Source organism: Drosophila tropicalis, unplaced genomic scaffold, assembly GCF_018151085.1.
Source record: "Drosophila tropicalis isolate 14030-0801.00 unplaced genomic scaffold, ASM1815108v1 contig_593, whole genome shotgun sequence".
NCBI classification, from domain to species: domain Eukaryota; kingdom Metazoa; phylum Arthropoda; class Insecta; order Diptera; family Drosophilidae; genus Drosophila; species Drosophila tropicalis.
This window is the reverse complement of record NW_027173070.1, coordinates 13265041-13283481: the sequence shown is the minus strand read 5'-3', so window position 1 is coordinate 13283481 and position 18441 is coordinate 13265041. Positions and strand designations below refer to the sequence as shown.

Here is an 18441-nt window from a genome sequence, read left to right as displayed (position 1 = left end):
TTTTGTACTCAATTCATTTAATACCCTCCAAAAAGTAGGCAACATATTTTGTAAAGCCTCAAAAGGCAAAAACATGGTAAGGACAATATTCGAAAAACCTTTAATAAACTGGAAATTCGATGCATTACAGAATTACTTAGGGAGGATTCGATCCTTGGGTTCTCCTACACTTTGAATCAAATTGACTTTATCAACTTCAAGGATCGAGAAATGTATGACTCACAACAAGAGACGTCTTAATAGGCTCTTCCTTAAATACTGACGAAACAATTATAAATAACAAAACACGCATTTTAAAATGTGTACACCTAACTGAAAAATTTATTATTATTAAATATATATTTTGTTTAATGGTAATTTAAACTTATTTCTTCTTTCTACAGTTAGATCTCTTGCTTGGTCTTACTTTGCGAAGAGGCATTACGTGATATTTTCAATATATTCGGAGGTTTGGGCTGGCTCTTATCAGCCTCATACTGGGCACGATGTAAACGCTGACGATGCTTATACATGTTGGCGGAGCAAAAGAATGTCATTGGACAATTGGGACAGGTATACAATACTTCGCCAGTGTGCGTTGAGGTATGTTCCTGCAAAAAAATTGTGACTTATAAAGATACATACAGTTTGGTAAGGAAATATCTTTCTGAACTTACCCTCAGCTCTTGGGGTCGTTTGAATGCCTTTTCGCACATGGTACACTTGAATTTTCTTTCACACTCATGATTGTGATAGATGTGACGACGTAATGCTCTCGCATTGGGCGACACTTTGCTGCAGATGTGACAACGATGCTCCCCGGCACTCTCCACATGAATGCTCTTCATATGCTGTTTCAGACCTGTCATACCCTTGAGCCAAGCACCGCATATTTGGCATTGCTTAAGCTCTGGTTCGGGTCGAGGTTTATCCGAATGCATCAGCTCCTGATGCTTTTTCAGTATGATTTTTGTGCGCATCTGTTTGCCACATTTGTCGCAGATAATGGTACTCTCTGGATCGTGTATGGAATTCATATGATTCTTAAGTTTGCGCTCGGTGAGAAATCTAAAAGAATCAATTATAAATTGTATATCATTATAAATATTCTTCGCCATTTGTTAATGTCCTTACTTTTTATTGCACTCTGTGCAGGTGAATTTGAACTCCGATTTGGGTACATGTTTATTTAGCTTATGGTAATCAATGGCCGTTTTACTTAGGAAAGTCTTGGAACAGAGATCACAAGTGAATGTCAACTTAATGGAAGGATCTAAATGCACTTGCTGATGTGACTCCAAATGTCTTGAGTTTTGGAATGATTTCGAACAGGTTAGACATTTGAAATGCTCCGGATTCCAATGAACTTGGACATGTTCAGCCAAAACTTTTCGCTGAGTAAATTTACGGCCACAACACATCATATAGCCGGGATCCACTTGATGGGTGAGGCGATGATGTCGCTGCATTTCCGTGAAATTATGAACCAACAAATTACACAACGAACAGGCTAACACTTTGTTAAAGAACTTGGCTATAATCTCATCATATTCCTCTTGCTGTTTCTTGCGTTGTTCGATAAGTTCGCGGGACATGCGAACCTTTGGCTCCGCGGGCTTGGAGCGTTTCTTATATTTCTTGGGACGTTGAACAGTTCGTTTTGGTATATCAGCAAATTCCAATTTTTCTTGACCATCATTCAGTTCGAAATCAGAGTCTGTATCTGATTGGGAATTGCTAGAATCCGAATCGATGCTGTCCTCATTGAGGAAATCAGGATCTGGCAGGTTATCATCATCATCTTCATCGTCCATATGACCAACATCATCATCGGCACTGAAATCAAGTTTTTCCTCTGATTTTAAATCCAATGACTTTTCCACTGGTGTAGGTGTGGCTCCAGGGACTTTACGGGGTCTTCCACGGCGCTTTTTGGGAGGTTCATCTGTTGCAATTGGTTCCGGATCCACCTCTAAGCCATCCTCTTGGCTACCCTCGGCTTTAACTCGCTTCCTCAGGCGTCTGTCACTTGTGTTTTCTAGTATTTCTATTTTGGGCAAATGATCCAATTCGTGCTCCTCAATCTTCACTTCGGGATAAAAGAAATTTCTGTCCGCCTCCGTTGGCACCTCTGGTTCCACGCTTACAATCTCTTCTACTTTTTTTGATGCCTTCACTTCGTTTTGTGTTAATGGATCATCCTCCATGGGCAACACCTTAGTCTCCTCAAGTGAATTCTGGGCCGCACTGACGAACTCATGGAGCGTGTGGAACTCGATGACTGTTTTCCAACAACGATCGCATATACGATCTCTTTCCCGTATCACCACGGGGAAATGTTGGCCTACTATTTTGGCCACCTCCAGTTGCGTTCCTCGGGCCGAGTGAACTTCTATGTAATCTCCTCCAGCTCCTGGCGAAAAGTCATCCAAGCAGAGAAGGCAGCAGCTTGTGGTCAGCTCGGCAGCTGCGAAGGTAGCAGGGAAAATGTTTAATATTATTTTATTTATAATTGGATAAAGAAAAGGATGCTAGTTTATAATTTACCCATTTTGAAGTCAAGTCTGCTGCTTCTTCTTCAGAAGTTGTTGTTGGTTTTTCTGCAAAAAATAAGAGAACACAAAAAACAACAGCGCTGCCAGACAGATTGACGCTGCTGACGTTTTACAACACTTGCTGAATTTCACAACACTGATTTATTGCAGATAAAACTCACCTCACCAGTAAATAGATATATTCCCCACAAAACAAACAATAAAATATATTTAAATATAAATTTCTTTTGAAGTTTTCGACGTAAATTAGCTGCGAATTAATTTGTGACTACTAAAACTAAAGCTATATACATATGTGGATGTAAATATATCTAGGTATACATCAATTGCCGATCCTGGTCATGCTAATCTAGGAAAAGCAACATTTTTTATAATAGGTAAATTTCTCTATAATTTATTTAGGTATATTATAATTACATATTGTCTGACAATTACTTATAATAGAGATTAATGACTGAACTGGATCTGGCTTAAATAAAATGTCTCTGAGGTAAGATTCGCAACAATTTTTTTATATTTCTGGGAATCCATTCTGATTTTTTTCATCTATTTATAGAGAAGAGCAAGACGAGGATATAGAAGTAAGTGTAGAGGAGGAGCCAACGAAAACGAATCCACCAACCTTCTGGTATGACATCAACGAAGTTATCGAGGAATCCACTTGTCCAAGTTGCGGCAGGCCAATGACTAAATTCAAGAATCGTTATGCCCATGTCAAGAGATGTTTTGCCATACGAAAACTGGGACCAGTTTATAGAATTAAAGGCTATATGGAATGCAAATGCGGCATGCTTATCAACGATAATCCCAAGGCCCAAAAGTTGCATGTGTGTGCGGTAAGTAAAACATAAACGCCCATGGAAACAACAATATCTTTATTTTATTTCGCACAGGGTGAAGTGCCAGCTTTTGAGCCCCATATAAACTATAATCCACCTGTACCTAACGAGTCAATTGCAACCCGCGAACCCGAGTTGCCAATATTGCCATTAAAGCCAAAATTTCGTGTACGCAACTTTGATCTGTCAGCCACAAATACTGAACCCGATATTGATTGTGATGTCTATTCCATTGAGCGGCAGGAAAACGATAGCAATGATATTATAGTCGCCGTCAAAATATGTTCCAAATTAAAGCACAGACCAACATCAAAGGAGGACATGGTGATCAAGAAGCGTCCAATGCACTTGCGCGGTTATCAGAACGATATCAGTTGAGTGTTCCCTAAATTTTCGGGGTACACATAAATATATTTTTGCTACACCTAAAGTTTTTGTTTAATAAATAAAAAAATCATTTATTATATATTAATATATATATATATATATAAACATGTAAAATTGATTTACAATTTACAATTGCTTAGCGTTTTGTTTACATTTTGTTTTTTTTTTTTTTTGTTTCTTTGTGTGAAATACGAAACTTCAAATGCCATGACAATATATAGTAAGAATCTAAATTTATATGTATATATTTTGTAGTAGAAGTAGCGAATGTATACAAAATTTGTTGTTTTTGTTTTGTGTGTTTTTGTTTCTATATCAAAAATTACTACTAGAGTTAGTTTTTTGTTACTGCATATAAGTGTGAATTCAGCTGAAGAGATTACAATTTGTGTTTTTTTGATTTTATGATTGGTCGTACTCTGCGTTTAACTATTTGTATATATATCTACTTAGGAATTGCTTTTTAGTTTTAATAGGTTTTTTTTTTTTTTTTTTTGAAGAGAGGATAATGCAAAAAGTTTTATAAAACGGATACCATTCAGAGTAGTGCTAAGCCATTTATAATTGAGAAGAGAAGATTGCATTTAAATGCGTTCGGTGACATATACCTTGGCCGAGGCAGGTGAATTGGTTCTTCGTACGGCGAATGTAACAATGATGCCAATTAATATTAAGGTAATGCCTATTGCACTGGTTATATAATGTTCGATAAGACGATTTTCCGAGCTGCAACATAAATGAAACCAAGAGAAAATTAGTGAACAAGTTAAAAAATTCTATTTTATTGAATTGTAAATTTATAATCTTACCTCAAATTCTCATCTTTAGAAGTTTCACGCTCTTTTTCAATCAAGCCCGTGACTGCAGTGGCTACTGCTAACCAAAAATTGGCCAAACCCAAAGAGGCATGAATGGGAACCATGGCAGAGCGGCAGCTATAGGTCTTGTTCTCACAGCAGAGCATTACCAGAAAACTGAATAAAAGATGATATGATAAATAGACACCCATATGTACATATATGTATAGTTATCGATGAGGACATCTTCTTTTTACCCACCTGAAGAAACCCAAGACAAATTGCAAGACAAACATGCCCATTGTCACGAAACCCAGCCACGAATGAAGACTATAAAAATGTTGCTTTTGCAATGCATTATGGGAATCGAGGACGGATAGGAAACCCAATGCAATACAGGGTATAGCAGCAGCATGGAAAAACATATGAATCACCTTCACATAGATATGTTTGACGCACCGACAAAGGCGATATAGCAAAATGGCTGAAAGTACATTAAATATATCTCAATCTCATTACATACATATGTATAAATTGTTTCCAGAACTTACAGAATCCTGAGAGTGTTATAAAGCCAGCGACCATCAGAATGGGATGTAAATTGAATTGCTGCAATGGACTCTCTGACCAGGCAAAGCCACCGCGATAGAACATTACCCAAAACAGGGTCAGCACCAAGACACCAACTAGCAGTATGGTCGATAGGATGATAATCAATAAATATTCACACCAGGAACAACAGTTCCAGGCATTATCCGGATCTTCTTCATAGCGTCTGTAAAATAAGATAAAAAATAATCCCAAACGTTTTTATTAATATTAAAAATTTTATTACATTTTCCGGTTTGTAGGCCGAAATATCATACTATTCAGATCATCTATAAAATTTTCATCAATTGCTTTCAATCTTTTTCTCATCTTTTTTTTCCTTATTCTAAATCTCCTATTCTTTTATCATTCAATTGAATCTGTCAGCGTAATTATGTTAATTTCCTTAAGATTTAATTGTAAGTTGAATGTACCACTAAATGGTCTTAATTGAGAGATAGTAAACTGAGTTTAAGTTTAACTCGGCAATTATCTAATTTACTTCGGATTCTAGAATTATGCGTACTGGCCAATTGCTGTTCCTCCTGCTCTCGTATTCTCTTCTTTCCTATTTCTTCCAAAATATTTGAGGATTGTTTCTTTTACATCATTAGTCTTTTCCCAAAGATCTTTTGCTTTTGTTTTGACCTTTGAATCCATGGCAAACAACAAAAATGTTATACAAAAATTTTTCAAAAAAAAAATATGAACTAATTTTGACAACGAAAACCAGGAAAAACATGTAAAGAAAACTTTTAAGAAGAGCTTTTATCACACTATTAATACCTTCTGTGTATTTTGGTTTTATTACCCATTTTTGGATTGGACTTCCCAAACGACCGCCAGTGGTGGATCCGCGAAATGGAATAATATTCTTATAAGAATTCTCAATTTCCACCAAATGTCTGATTTACCCCACAATAATAATAAGCTAAATCCGCCATTGAACTTTGCTTCCTTTTCTACCACTCTCTTTTTTCTTCTTACTCTCTCGTTTAGTTTAGTTTAATCACTCCTCGCGAAGTTTACTTTCGTTTCATTTTATAAACATTTAAAGTTTTAAAAAGTGGTTAATAGTTTTGCTTTCATAATCATATCATCATTTTCAAATTATTAGAAAATATTTTGCCTTGATTTGGTTTTTTTAGCCAAAAGCTTAAACAATTTCAAGAGAAATAGGAAAAGAATAAATTTTTCCAACACTGCCGGGGCCTCTGCTTCTTCGTTGTTGCGTCGCTGCCGAAAGAAAGCAGACACGCGGGTGTCTATGTGTGTGTAAGTGTGCAAAAATGATAAAGTTGCGTTTTTTGTTGTTTTCTATTTTTTTTTTTTTTTGTAATGTGCAAGTGTGTGTAACGTAACAGGAAGAAAAACGGTAAGGAGGAAAAAAAGCAAATTAAGTTGCAATTTTTGGGTAAGCTTCTTTTTTCCATTTTCTTAACTTTTTGTGTATAAACATTCAAAAATTGTTATTAGTATTCCAACCTTCTAAATTATGTCATATAGTCGACAAGTCGGTTGTTGTTGTTGTTATAGTAAGTTCGGCACTAGAATTCCATTATTTTTTCTTATGATAAATATAATAATAACAATACAATTGACAAATGTTTAATCACTTTTAAGACTTACAGGGTTAAATAAATGTATAAATATGTACAGTGGTGGCAAAAAAAGAAAGACATACATTTTTTAACTTGAATTCGAATTTGATGCCCAACAGGTACATATGTATGTATGTAAGTATCCTCTTTGCGAGGTAACAAAGTCTATCCATTTTTTATCCGATTTCAATAAACAATATCTCATTCGACGGGAAATTTAATTCACTATTTATAGTTGAATTGTGAGTTTACTTTAGAATATATTAGTGGCGTAAAATGACGCCAAGAAGAGAGAGCAAAAAAATATATACAAAATTGATCTTGGGACCAAATTGAAAATTTTTGGTATACACTTTATCTTAGTTTTAGGAGGTCTAAAAGTGTTCTTTTCTTATGGTGGAAATTCAAATTTTAAATATTTAGTTTCTCTTTTTGCCAAGGTCAAATTTAGGGCCTTTTTATCAAAATTTATCCTAAAAAAACCTGTTAGAGATACACCACAAAATTCAGCGCTATAAATTAACAAATGAAAACTGTTCATTAACATTATTTAAAATGGTTTTGAAATAAGAATTTAAGGTCCAATTTTTTTTTTGCAACCACTGTACATACATACATACATTCCAAATATTCCCAGCTGAAAATGTATATCCCCTTGAGACTCTTAACAATTTCAATTTGCAATTATTTTTAAAAATAAAAGTAATTTCACAAGCGAAAAGTTATAATCTTTATTTCAAGTTTTCTAATAATTTCTCTGCTAAAATATTTCAACATTCCAATTCGTTTGACATGTTTTATGATGTCAAAATGACAATTATTCAAAACGGGGAATGATCTCACAAATATCAAGTGCGAAATACATCCATCATCAACTTGCCCCACCCACCGCCCCCCACCATATTGAAGTTCTGTCTTTCCTCTCCGGATGTTGAAATTCCATTAAATGTTTCCAAGTTGGATTAATTAGTGGCATTGCTAGCTACCAACGAGGCGGTTAATCATTATCAACAACTCCACCCCGCCTCCGCCTTCTCTTCATTGGCTTGACAAGCAATTCTTTAATGCAAAATGAAAGCCACACAAAATGATTATAAAAATTAATAGTGCAAAGCAAAGCAAAACAAAGCAAAGAAATTGAAATTGAGATTAAGATTGAGATGGAGAAATGAAAGCAAAAGTATTGTAATGAGAGTAAGCATTTAATTATTATCACTCGCACTTTCACACACAGTGAGAGAGAGAGAGAGAGAGAGAGAGACGAAGGCGGAGACAGATTCATGAATATGAATATGAATATCACTTGCATCACATTTTGTGATAATGAATGCTCTAATTTACATGCGAACCAATGCTCCACTGACAACAATTTCATTAAGTGATGACGTTGTGCCGTTGGCAGAGAAGAGTACCAGATTGTAGAGCAGACGGAGGCGGCGATGGAGGTGAAGCAATGTCAATGAACGGCTGGTTCAACTCTTGGTTCCATTGGTATGTACATACATATGTGGCTTGCCGCCAAGTGGCTGTGCCTCTGCCTCTGTCTCTGTGGTTTTGGGGCTGAAGCTGGAGCTGGGGCAGCTATTTAGCTTTCAACACATTACACAGTTGCTGGTGCAGTTGCAATTGCAGTTGCATATGCCTTAGCACACATTTCTCTTGGGGGCCCAGCCAGTCTCTCACCCTCTTCTCCCTATCTGTCTCACAGCATGCACTTTGTTTTGTGTTGTATCTCTTTCACTTTTCAATTGGTATTCGGTGTGTGTGTGGGGGGGGCCGGGGGAAAAACTGAACTTGTCTGAGAAAATTTCGCCTTTTATATGGGCGGGAAAAACTTGCTTAAAACTCGTTTTCATTTTCATTTTTCAAGAGCGGGGCCACCTGTTTTCTTTTTTGTTTGCATTTTGTCGCTGGGTTTGAACCTGTGTGTTTTTGTGTGTGTGTGTGGCCAATGGGTCACATCGATTACGAGAGAGGCCATTCACTTTACTCTACACACTAATGCAATTTGAGGGAGAAGCTGAGAAAGCTTTTCTTAAGATTTTAAGACGACAGATCAATTACTATAAAAAATCGGTTTGTTAGTTTTTCGAATTATCATCTTCAGAGACTTGGAGTCTCTTAAATGGATGAAAACAGCTTAATGAAAAGTGCGAAATAATCTTGGAAAATTTATAGTACAACATTAAAAATGATATATCTACATATGTATGTAGATATATGTATATAATCTCTATTAAAGTGTTTTTTTTTTTTTTGTTAATTTAAGGAAAATTACCTACATATTATTTATAGCTGAAAATTAACTAGAAATATTTTACATTAAATGAAAAATTTATTTCAAATACTGCAACATTTTTGAGATATTTAGTGGATTAGTAGATATTGGTAACAAGTATTACTGTACCAAATTTGAAAGCGATTGTTTAAATAATGTGGGAAAAAATCAATCATTTTTGGATTGATCTAACGGTCAGACGTAAAACCTTTAAAATGGTCTACTTGGTTAAGAAAATTCTCCTTGTTTTACATTAAAATATATTCTGGAGTGTTAAGAATATCGTTTTGAAAGGCAACCGCAATGGACCCAGAATTGTCATCAAATGGATAACTGAATTTATTTAGAATTTTTGGAATTTTTAATATATGTAGGTACTATTTTTAGGTCTAGGGCCAGAATTGCTTCTATGCTGAATCTAAGGCCAGTCTAAGCTTTAATTTCAGACGATCCTGATATCCTTGCCGCTAACCGCATACGGAATTTTTTATTTGCTAACTATAAAGGCCGAGAACTTTTGGAACAAAACTTGTATGAAGGAAAAGTTTTTTTTTCAAAATTTGTTCTCAATTCAATAAGGAAAACATAATTCTACCCAAGAGAAATTAACATTTTGTCCATAATATTTAAATTTTTAGCAAGATAAATGACTTTGAAAGTACCTTAAAGTATTGCTAAGCACAACCAAACTTCCTATCAGCTTTAAAAAGATAGTTAATGAGATTTTGGATAGATTCAATGATTCAAGACTTTGTCCTGAGGGCAAATACTTATGCAAAAGAGAAATTAGGAAAAATAGAAAACAAATATTTTCGAATTCTTTAAAAGAAAACATCTTGGCACCACCTTTGAGACATCGTGGCAAAGTTGTTTATTGCTTTTGTGATCAAAACATTTCAAAGTTCTGTTTTCCGAGTTATCGAGTAACAAGACCTATACCAAGAAATAATATATGTACATAAATGAAAAAGATTGTTAAACAATTGAAATTATATCTGATTGGTTTTGGGTTATTGTTTGAATAAGAATTTCACATAAAGGTGAAGTAAATAAAGGAAATGTGGAAAAAGCTACTGTTTTAATATTATGAAAAATTCTTCTAAATGTAACACTTTAGTTTCGTATTCTATTAGATCTTTTGACAAATATTTCAAGGTAGCTGGGTTTTTAGGCTAATCGTTGAGTAAACAAGTTAAGGAAAAAAGGTGTCTGTTGCTTATCAAGATAAAACTAGGAGATAAATTAACATCATTATCATCATCATCATTATCATCATTAACATCGTATCTATCATGTGACTGACCCATGGTTACTTTGAGTTTCTATCTCTCTCCCAAGAACAGAAAAAAGAGGAACACAGGCCCAGTTAAAGCGAGGCTAATTATGGTTAAACATGATTCTAATGTAGGCAACCCAATAAGTAGAGCAAGCTACTTGGTCTCTAATACAATATATGGTCAATCGAGTTTAGTTGCACATGTTTGTCTTAAAAATACCCTGCAAGTTTTTTCAATTAAAACGAAAGCGTAGCAGAGAGAGAGAGAGAGAGAGAGAGAGACAAATTAAAATGTAAAGAAAAGTAAATTAAAATATCACGCAAGAAGACTATATCCTGCGGGTTGATTATGCTTATGCTGGGAGAAGTGTGTGGGGGACTGTCCATGGAAAGATTGCGAGGGGAAGCTGGTAGCTTTGTGTAGTTATATTTACAATGCTTGACAATTGTTTACAGACGTTCAACGACGATGACGACGGCGACGATGTCGCGGCGTGTTCAATTGAAACAAGCGACCGCCTGGCCTGGCCTGGCCCAGTCTGGCCTTATTAAATGGCATGCCCATACACACACACGCATGAGGGTGGGAGAGACTGAAATTGAAATTGTATCTTTTAGATACAATCGAATTTCAACGAATATAAAATGCCATACGATGGTGGCTCAAAACACTTGGCCTGACAATATCTTTCATGGGTTGTATATATAATAGAATTTTTCCCCAAAAACATATAACAAAATTATGACAGAGTGTCCTCTTATTCAATTTATTTATTTCTATATACGTATTTAAGATACTTACGCTGTCGTTGTACCTCCACGCGGCATCTTATTTAAGTGACGATCACGCATTTATTTGAATATATTTTTTTCAATTTTTGTGTCGTTTACACACTATATAGAAGACGTCACTCTCTATATAGACAGCTTGAGTATATGTTTTATCGGAATTTCCCAGTAGTAGAACACACAACAGAAAAAACACGAACAAAACGAACGAAAAACAAACACTTGCAAAATTTTTGCTTTTTTAGTTTTGGGTTTGGCTATTTGGTAGTAAAATTGGGCTAAATAGAGAAAATAGAAAATCGCACACACACACACACACACAATTACAACAACTAGAGATTTAAATCAATCGACTGTGAGAATGTATCTGTATCTGAATCTGAATCGTTTGTTTTAGCTGACATTTGGTTAACTGATTAATACAGACATTAGAATCTGGTGACTTGCTAATCAACGAGCGTTAATTTGTCAGTCACAAAAAGAGGCGAAAAAACAAAGTTAGACAAATTCAAATTCAAACACAGACAAATTTAGTTTTTTTTTTTTGAGGGTCAAAAAAAGTTCACAAAGTCGTCGTTTGATTTATGCAATTTCTTTCTTTGATAAGATACTCTCGATTTCGATTTCAATTTCTCCGCCTTAAATGCTGGCACACCCGTAGTAGTTTTTTTTTTTTTTTTTTGTATATATTTACATTTCAAAAAACAGAAGACCAAACACTTTTGTTTATTGTTAGACAACTCCTTTTGTTAGAAACACATACACAGAGACACACAGACACAAACACAAAACAGTTCGTTTTCGAAAATTTATTTAAATAAAGCTACCGAAATGGTTAATGGAATTTAATCTATAAATTAACAACTGATCAGCATGAAGAACCGAAGACGACTAGTCAGTTGAAACGACAAAAAAAAATTGTTCAACGATGCTTTGAAGATTTGCCACAGAGTTGCCAAGGCACTGAAAAAAGCCCACTTTAGCAGAGACACACACCAAAACGAACGAATTGAAAGTAAACTAAACAAAAGGCACTTAATATTGAAAATATTTAAATATTAAGATTTTAGCTGTACAAAAGAAGTGTAAATTATTAAATTTAAAAATCAAATCAATAAAAGATCAATAGGAATAAAAAAGACTTTAAACTTTGATTAAATGTTGTAATCTTAAAGAAACTAATTTTTTAAGTAAATTCTTTTCTTTGAGAGTCTTTTTTGTTATAATTTTTCTCTTACTTTTGAATGAGCACAACTCAACTTTATAGAAATTTTTAAAATAAACTTGTGATGTTTGAATTTGCAAAGTTTTTGTGAAAATTTCCCCATTCATTTAGCCAAGACACAAACCAAATGCTAGCCAAAGACCAAATAATTTCCTTGAAACAAAATTAAAATTTTAAACAATTGCAAAATGATATAGTTAATGACATTATGATATGAGTTTTAAGAAAATTATTATGACATTGTACTAAGATAACAACGACCTTGCCATAAATTTCAAGATAAATCCCTGAAAAAGATAGCCAAACTACGTACAAATCACTGCATTAACACGAGCTAAACGCCAGAGTTTAGACAACCTTAAGATAAGATAATAAACTTAATTAGAGGACACCTGTTTGCCTTTGTCATATATGTATATACACATAGTCTATAAATAACCAAACTAGGGCAAATAAATGCTTCATTAGACGTATTTCTATGCTTAAATGTGAATATCAATCAAAGCACCTGAGACCTAATCAAATATTTATACGGCTACAAAGAGTTCAAGCTACTGGATAAATTGAAGTTTATTAAAGGATATCTAGGACACACCCTGCTCTCAGTGGCCATGTTCAGTCATTACCCACGGAAGTTGGCTCCAAATTAACAAGTAGATGGCCCTACCAATACGAATACTTGTTGGTTTTTTGTATTTTGGTCGTCGTCGCACCCAAAAAAAATTACTTAAAATCAAATGAAAACGAAATGAAAATGTGTGTGCGGCGAGGCGGACGACAAATAACAAAAGCAAAAACAACAAAAAAAAAAAAAGGCTTGAAGAAGCATTCGTATAGAAAATATGTCGGTAATTACATGAACTGGAGTTGCGTGGCGTGCCAGAAATTGGACTAAAAGGACACAATGTGTAAAAAACAAGCAGATAGAAAGACTGACGACAAGACAGTGGTGTGGCTCCAAAAAGGGGGTTGGAGGGAAATTATCGGTTTCAGATTTCAACTGATATTAGAGATATTATTATCAACATATTACTTGAAATTGTATAATGCTGAAATGATTAGAACCAATTTATAAATAATTAAGGCCTAGTTGAGAGTTTATAGTAGATTTTTATAGATATACATAGTTGTAAACTGTCAACCTAACTATATTTTACAAGCACTTTTAACTAAGGCCTTCGGCTTATTGTTAGACGAAAACTACATCCATAATACCTTGGATTTGACAACGTATCTTTGATGTTCAGTTGCCTAAATGACTGGGCTACTTAGAAAACTTATCTACCGAAGACTGCTATTACAGATACAGTCTAAGTGAACTTCCTTAGTTTAGTGTAGATGGTGTAGGGCCTAGGCCTAGCATATAGATTATATTTAAATGAAATCCTTTGATATTTATTAGTTTTTGTATGCATCTTTCTGTTTATTCTCTACCAAATTTCTCATGGTAATACTATTCTAGACAGAGTTCATTTTATTGTAATTTCCAAAGCATTAACCATCCATCTTCAAAAGAAGGAATAGCTTACACTATAAATCTATTAAGGATTGGAATATGGTAGTTCAATAATTTGCCTTCCTATTGATTTGTAAGAATGAATGTTCTTTAGTTTCTTTTCAATTCATTTATGGATTATTGTTCTTTTTGAACATTGAAAGTAAAGAGGGAAATAAAAAGTACGGTAGAATCCGGTTATAACGCCACTAAAGTTCGATGAGTGATTGGTTGGCCTCAATTCAAACTTACATATATGAAAGGGCCTCCGGTTAGTACGTCTTCCGGATTTAACAACAAAAAACGTCGGTCCCTTGAGCGTCGTTATAACCGGATTATACTGTATCTTTAAAGTTATTTTTGACTTTAAAATGCAAAGTTACCTATTTTTTGGTAATTACCATACAAAGAATCAAAGTCCAAAGATTTTTTAATCCCGTGTTCTATTCTTTTTTATGACTTTATTACATTAACATTGTAGGTATATTTAATTATTTTTTAATAGCACTATCTACTTAAATTAGTATTTTGAGTTAAGGACACATAGATAGATAGATAGGACACATAGATAGATTAAAAGCAATCCAAAATAATTCCACAAAATTGTTTGGTGTTTATATGATTAACGTAGAATCCATTACGAATTGCCCTTCACTCGATTATATGGGAATAAACTATCTATAAGTGCATTGAATTACACTTAGTTTTGTATTAAATTTATTAAATTATTCAAAAAAATGGTTTTAAATTAACATATTTTAAATGAGAAATAGTTTTTCAAATTAGAACAAATTAAGCCCACTAAATATTTGTTGGTTTCTTTTGTTTTTGGAGTTTATCCAACTCTGTTTGTTTGTTCCCTCTAACATTTTGGTCTACGCTTCTGTCTGCGGTTGGTTAATGTTGGCCCTAACTTGTCTTTGGGCACGCGATCAACTGTTGAATGGATGTGGCTTTTTGTGTGTGTGTGTGTGTGTGTGTTGGGGGCGAGGGATACTGATGCTTCCTTCCATTACGTATTCTCTATGTTTGTGTGTGATTTGCGGCTACGTTCATACACATTAAAATAAAATTTACGACATATTAGGAAATTGGCGAACGTAAAAACCAAAAAAAGAGAAGTACGCGTTATCCCTGGCTTGACTTAATTAGGTTAACCAGTATTTTTTGTACATACATATATGTACATATATGTATACGTACGTATACGTAATAGAAATGTAAATGTCAAACCATACGCCATGTGTGCCAAGAGACAATTTAATGAGTATGAGGTCAAGTCTCGCTGGCAGTTAGAAGAGCATTCGCAGTCCCAAGTCGCCAAGCAATTGCCTGGCTAGACAAAAGCAAAACCAAACCAAGAATTCAATCCAACCCCAAACCAAGCCCAAACAGAGCAATTTGCTCTTGGTCTCAAGAGTCATTTTATTTATTCAAATATTTATACGCAAATATGTTTTGAATTGGTAAATTGGTGATGATTAGATGAGAGTGGAATACATATGTATGTATATAGAGAAAGAGGGATAGGGAGAGAGAGAGAAACACTTACTTTTCATCTGGATCTGGAGGCGGTGGCATTTCAATGCCATTCGGTGTACCCGGCGGTGTCTTCTCATTCTCCATCATGGCTAGGGGCGGCAAGGGACTAACCGAATTTGAATCCATATGAAAGTAATCAATTTTATATGAAGTAAGGCAACTTCTTCTACTCCTTCGTCTTGGTTGATGCTGCTGTGAAAAGAATTATGATATTTTTAATGTCAGTTCATCTCAGTGAGTGTGTGCCCTTTCCCCTCTGTTGCTTTAAAAATAAAAATTGTGTTTTATTTTCGTCGAGCTATTAAATAAGGTGGCAAAAAATGCAACGTCAACAGGAACAACACAGAGAAGAGACAGAGAAATTCAGACAGAGAGTGCATTGCACTTGAGCTCCTTCTTTTTTTGGTTTTTTTTTTGTTTGTTTGCCATGTGTAAAATTGGCTATAATCATACGTCCGATTGAGTTCTGTAAAACGTAGCCATTCAGATATACAGACAGATAGATAGCTAGCTAGAGGAGAGAACGAGCATGAAAGGAAAGCCAATTTCCGTTCTGGCTGAAGCTGTTGCCAGCACCTACAGTACCTCCGTCTCCACCTCCACCTCCATCTCCATCCCACCCTTTTTTGAATGACAATGATTATCGTATGCTCTATATTTTAGCTTTGCTCTTTGGTAATAGTATGAAGGTTCATTGAACCTATCACATGGGTGGCACCTTGATGGACACTTCAATGCATAACAAATGTCTGGAATAGTAGGAAAGCCAAAAACTTCCTGTTTTCTATATAACCGACTCCTTCTACTACTCCATCTCTTTTTTTTTTGTTGCCTTCTTTGGTGTCTCTAGTCTCTGTGTCATTTGCATTATCGACATGTGTCCAATTCTCACGGACAACAGTGACCAAGTGTCCAAGTGTCTGCACTAAGCCAGCTACCTGTATTGTTTACTTTCTTGATTATGCCTCTAAAGGGGGCGTTACTGATTAATACACCGAGAGAAACTCATCAAAACTCTAGACTATGTCATATTAAAGCAAACTAAACACTAAACTTCTTTGCCATAAATTCTTTTGCCATTTTTGCTCTCTGTGTAAGTCGAATGACCTATACTATTTCTGTGCTCCTTAGAAATTAAGAGGGGTTATACATACGTGTAAATATTTGTTTTTCTATTGCCTTATTCCAGGAAAATTGAATGCGTATGTATGTCCGTGTGTGTGTGTATGTGTGTGTGGGAGCATTTATGAACAATTTAAGTGTCCGAAGTGCCTTCAATTAATGTGTCGTTTGAAACTTTCCTAAGACTAACATTTCTCAACTGTGTTATCATTATGAACTAAATTCCTTAACACACACATTTGAGAGGAAACTCTCTTACGTCTCTTTCTTCCCGCTTTACTATGTATATTATGCAACGAGCAGTGCCCGTATTTCCTATCAGTAAATTAGTCTAAATAAGCCAACCCAAAGCAAGAGCTAGACCGGAAATGCATATGCGTTTGCCTCCAAAGAACAAAATGAGGCATGAGAGTTTAAAGAGCTGTGAATGAGTTTCAAAACAAAAGAGATTCTTCATATGCATATAAATATATATATATATATACATACATATATATATATATATGCTGCTTACTGTCAATGCACAATTTCAGGAACCATAACCTACCCCAAGCTCTTATCGAGTATGCCAAAAAACAAAAAGAATGGTTTTTTTTGTGTTTTTGGTAGTTGCTGTTTCAGCCCGTTCGTGTTGGTTGAGGAGAAGATGTGTTCTTTATTATTTATTCATTCAACTTTGTCACTTAATCACTCTGAGATTTACTGTCAACAATATTTAATTTCCACTATTTCACACACAAATTATGCACATGAACGAGGCATATGTATATGCATCCCCCGGCAAAAACACACAGACACATACAAAGCCGGCACTGGGATCCGTTTCCGTTCCTTTCCGTCCAACTACTCGCCACGAATGCTGTGACCGAACTGAATTTGGAATTTAAGCTGGCCACAAGAGACAGCACACACGCACACACACACACACACACACACACACACACAGAATGAGAGAGACAGACGACCACGACCACGAAACATTAATGTGGAGCAGGGGCCATGGAGTCGAAGTGGAGCTCGGAGTCGTATCTTCATTCGTTCATTAACAGTGGTTCGCATACTAGAGAAAAAATGTAAAACAATGAATATAATTAATAGTCCCATAAACCGAATCCGATTAGATACCTCATTTTATTCAAGATTAGATGAAATGATAAGATCAAATGTATCTTAGGGGTATCCTACTAGGAAAGTCTCTAGAAATATCAGTTCAAAGTTAGTAAAAGTTAATCGCCTGCTACTTGTTGGAAAGATTAGAAGGAAGATATGAAAAATAACTTACTTTTTTTTTAAGATTCAGTCTTTTTAGAAGGAGCTCCCAATTTGGTGGCACGTTTTAAATCAAGTGAAAATAGAGGAATATTTATCAGGGAATATTTATCATCATCTTTCATCGAATTAAACAAGGTTAATAACAAGCCTCAGACTTAGAGGAAGTTAATTGAAATAGCCGGTCGTTTTCAATTAAAACATTAATTCCTAAAAAGTGTATGCAAACTTTTTACTAGATTTCAAAATATAAAAAAAAATCACTTGAGAGGAGATTGCTTTTTGTGCACTAAAACTCAAGCGATTTGCAAGATTTAAGATTAAACCTTTGACTCCTTTGTAGAAATAAAGGATTACCAAAGTCTCTGTCCATTCACCAAATCGAATTCATGAAAAAAGCTAAATTGATGAAAATTTTAAAAACTTTAAGCCGATTTTCGAAATACTGCTAATACTGAAGTAATCTTTTGAAGCAAGGTACAACTTACTTTTAAATTCGAATTAAACGCGATTCCTTTCTTCAAGAGGGTTATAATAATTCGAAAGATCATAGTCAGTTGAGAGTTGAAGATGAACACTGGTCAAATGAATTATGAGTTCATTGTAGGTTTGGACTGATTGTAAATAGGCGGATCTAATATCGTAATAGTGAGTGAGTGTAACTAAACAAGGCATACGAAAAGTTAGTAATTTGAATAA

The 18441-nt window shown here is 34.8% G+C and overlaps 3 protein-coding genes across 8 annotated transcripts; 1 reads left to right on the top strand and 2 right to left on the bottom strand.

Moving 5' to 3' along the window:
* Positions 1 to 291: 291 nt before the first annotated feature.
* Positions 292 to 2632, bottom strand: LOC137577401 (transcription factor grauzone). The gene is made up of 4 exons (XM_068290858.1): positions 2527 to 2632; positions 1114 to 2446; positions 657 to 1047; positions 292 to 590 (listed from the first exon to the last, which is right to left on the bottom strand). Exons 1-4 carry the CDS (start codon positions 2528 to 2530, stop codon positions 384 to 386), a joined length of 1935 nt encoding a protein of 644 aa, XP_068146959.1. The 5' UTR covers positions 2531 to 2632; the 3' UTR covers positions 292 to 383.
* Positions 2633 to 2708: 76 nt separating this feature from the next.
* Positions 2709 to 3892, top strand: LOC137576911 (uncharacterized). Of its 2 annotated transcripts, none has more exons than XM_068290251.1 (4): positions 2709 to 2911; positions 2979 to 3024; positions 3091 to 3370; positions 3428 to 3892. In XM_068290251.1, exons 2-4 carry the CDS (start codon positions 3014 to 3016, stop codon positions 3749 to 3751), a joined length of 615 nt encoding a protein of 204 aa, XP_068146352.1. In that variant the 5' UTR covers positions 2709 to 2911; positions 2979 to 3013; the 3' UTR covers positions 3752 to 3892. The 2 variants fall into 2 exon arrangements, with proteins under 2 accessions (XP_068146352.1, XP_068146353.1); XM_068290252.1 differs by having other exon boundaries at positions 2832 to 2849; positions 2937 to 3024.
* Positions 3893 to 3989: 97 nt separating this feature from the next.
* Positions 3990 to 17332, bottom strand: nemy (no extended memory). Of its 5 annotated transcripts, none has more exons than XM_068289655.1 (6): positions 17021 to 17332; positions 15362 to 15543; positions 5109 to 5332; positions 4819 to 5041; positions 4570 to 4734; positions 3990 to 4486 (listed from the first exon to the last, which is right to left on the bottom strand). In XM_068289655.1, exons 2-6 carry the CDS (start codon positions 15475 to 15477, stop codon positions 4345 to 4347), a joined length of 870 nt encoding a protein of 289 aa, XP_068145756.1. In that variant the 5' UTR covers positions 15478 to 15543; positions 17021 to 17332; the 3' UTR covers positions 3990 to 4344. The 5 variants fall into 5 exon arrangements, with proteins under 5 accessions (XP_068145756.1, XP_068145757.1, XP_068145760.1 ...); XM_068289656.1 differs by having other exon boundaries at positions 15362 to 15540; XM_068289659.1 differs by lacking the exons at positions 15362 to 15543; positions 17021 to 17332 and adding an exon at positions 11103 to 11501.
* Between the last annotated feature and the right edge of the window lie 1109 nt (positions 17333 to 18441).

What these genes read in the sequence shown, in the direction of transcription:
- LOC137577401 (XM_068290858.1), bottom strand. An exon ending in TGCACAGAGTGCAATAAAAA is followed by an intron (nt 1,048 to 1,113) that starts GTAAGGACATTA and finishes TGATTCTTTTAG; the next exon opens with ATTTCTCACCGAGCGCAAAC. An exon ending in AACGACCCCAAGAGCTGAGG is followed by an intron (nt 591 to 656) that starts GTAAGTTCAGAA and finishes ATTTTTTTGCAG; the next exon opens with GAACATACCTCAACGCACAC.
- nemy (XM_068289654.1), bottom strand. Translation starts at nt 5,805, where the DNA reads ATGGATTCAAAGGTCAAAACAAAAGCAAAAGATCTTTGGGAAAAGACT. An exon ending in GGAGGAACAGCAATTGGCCA is followed by an intron (nt 5,333 to 5,671) that starts GTACGCATAATT and finishes CTTATTTTACAG; the next exon opens with ACGCTATGAAGAAGATCCGG. An exon ending in TCTAAAGATGAGAATTTGAG is followed by an intron (nt 4,487 to 4,569) that starts GTAAGATTATAA and finishes TTTATGTTGCAG; the next exon opens with CTCGGAAAATCGTCTTATCG.
- LOC137576911 (XM_068290251.1), top strand. An exon ending in AAAAGTTGCATGTGTGTGCG is followed by an intron (nt 3,371 to 3,427) that starts GTAAGTAAAACA and finishes TATTTCGCACAG; the next exon opens with GGTGAAGTGCCAGCTTTTGA.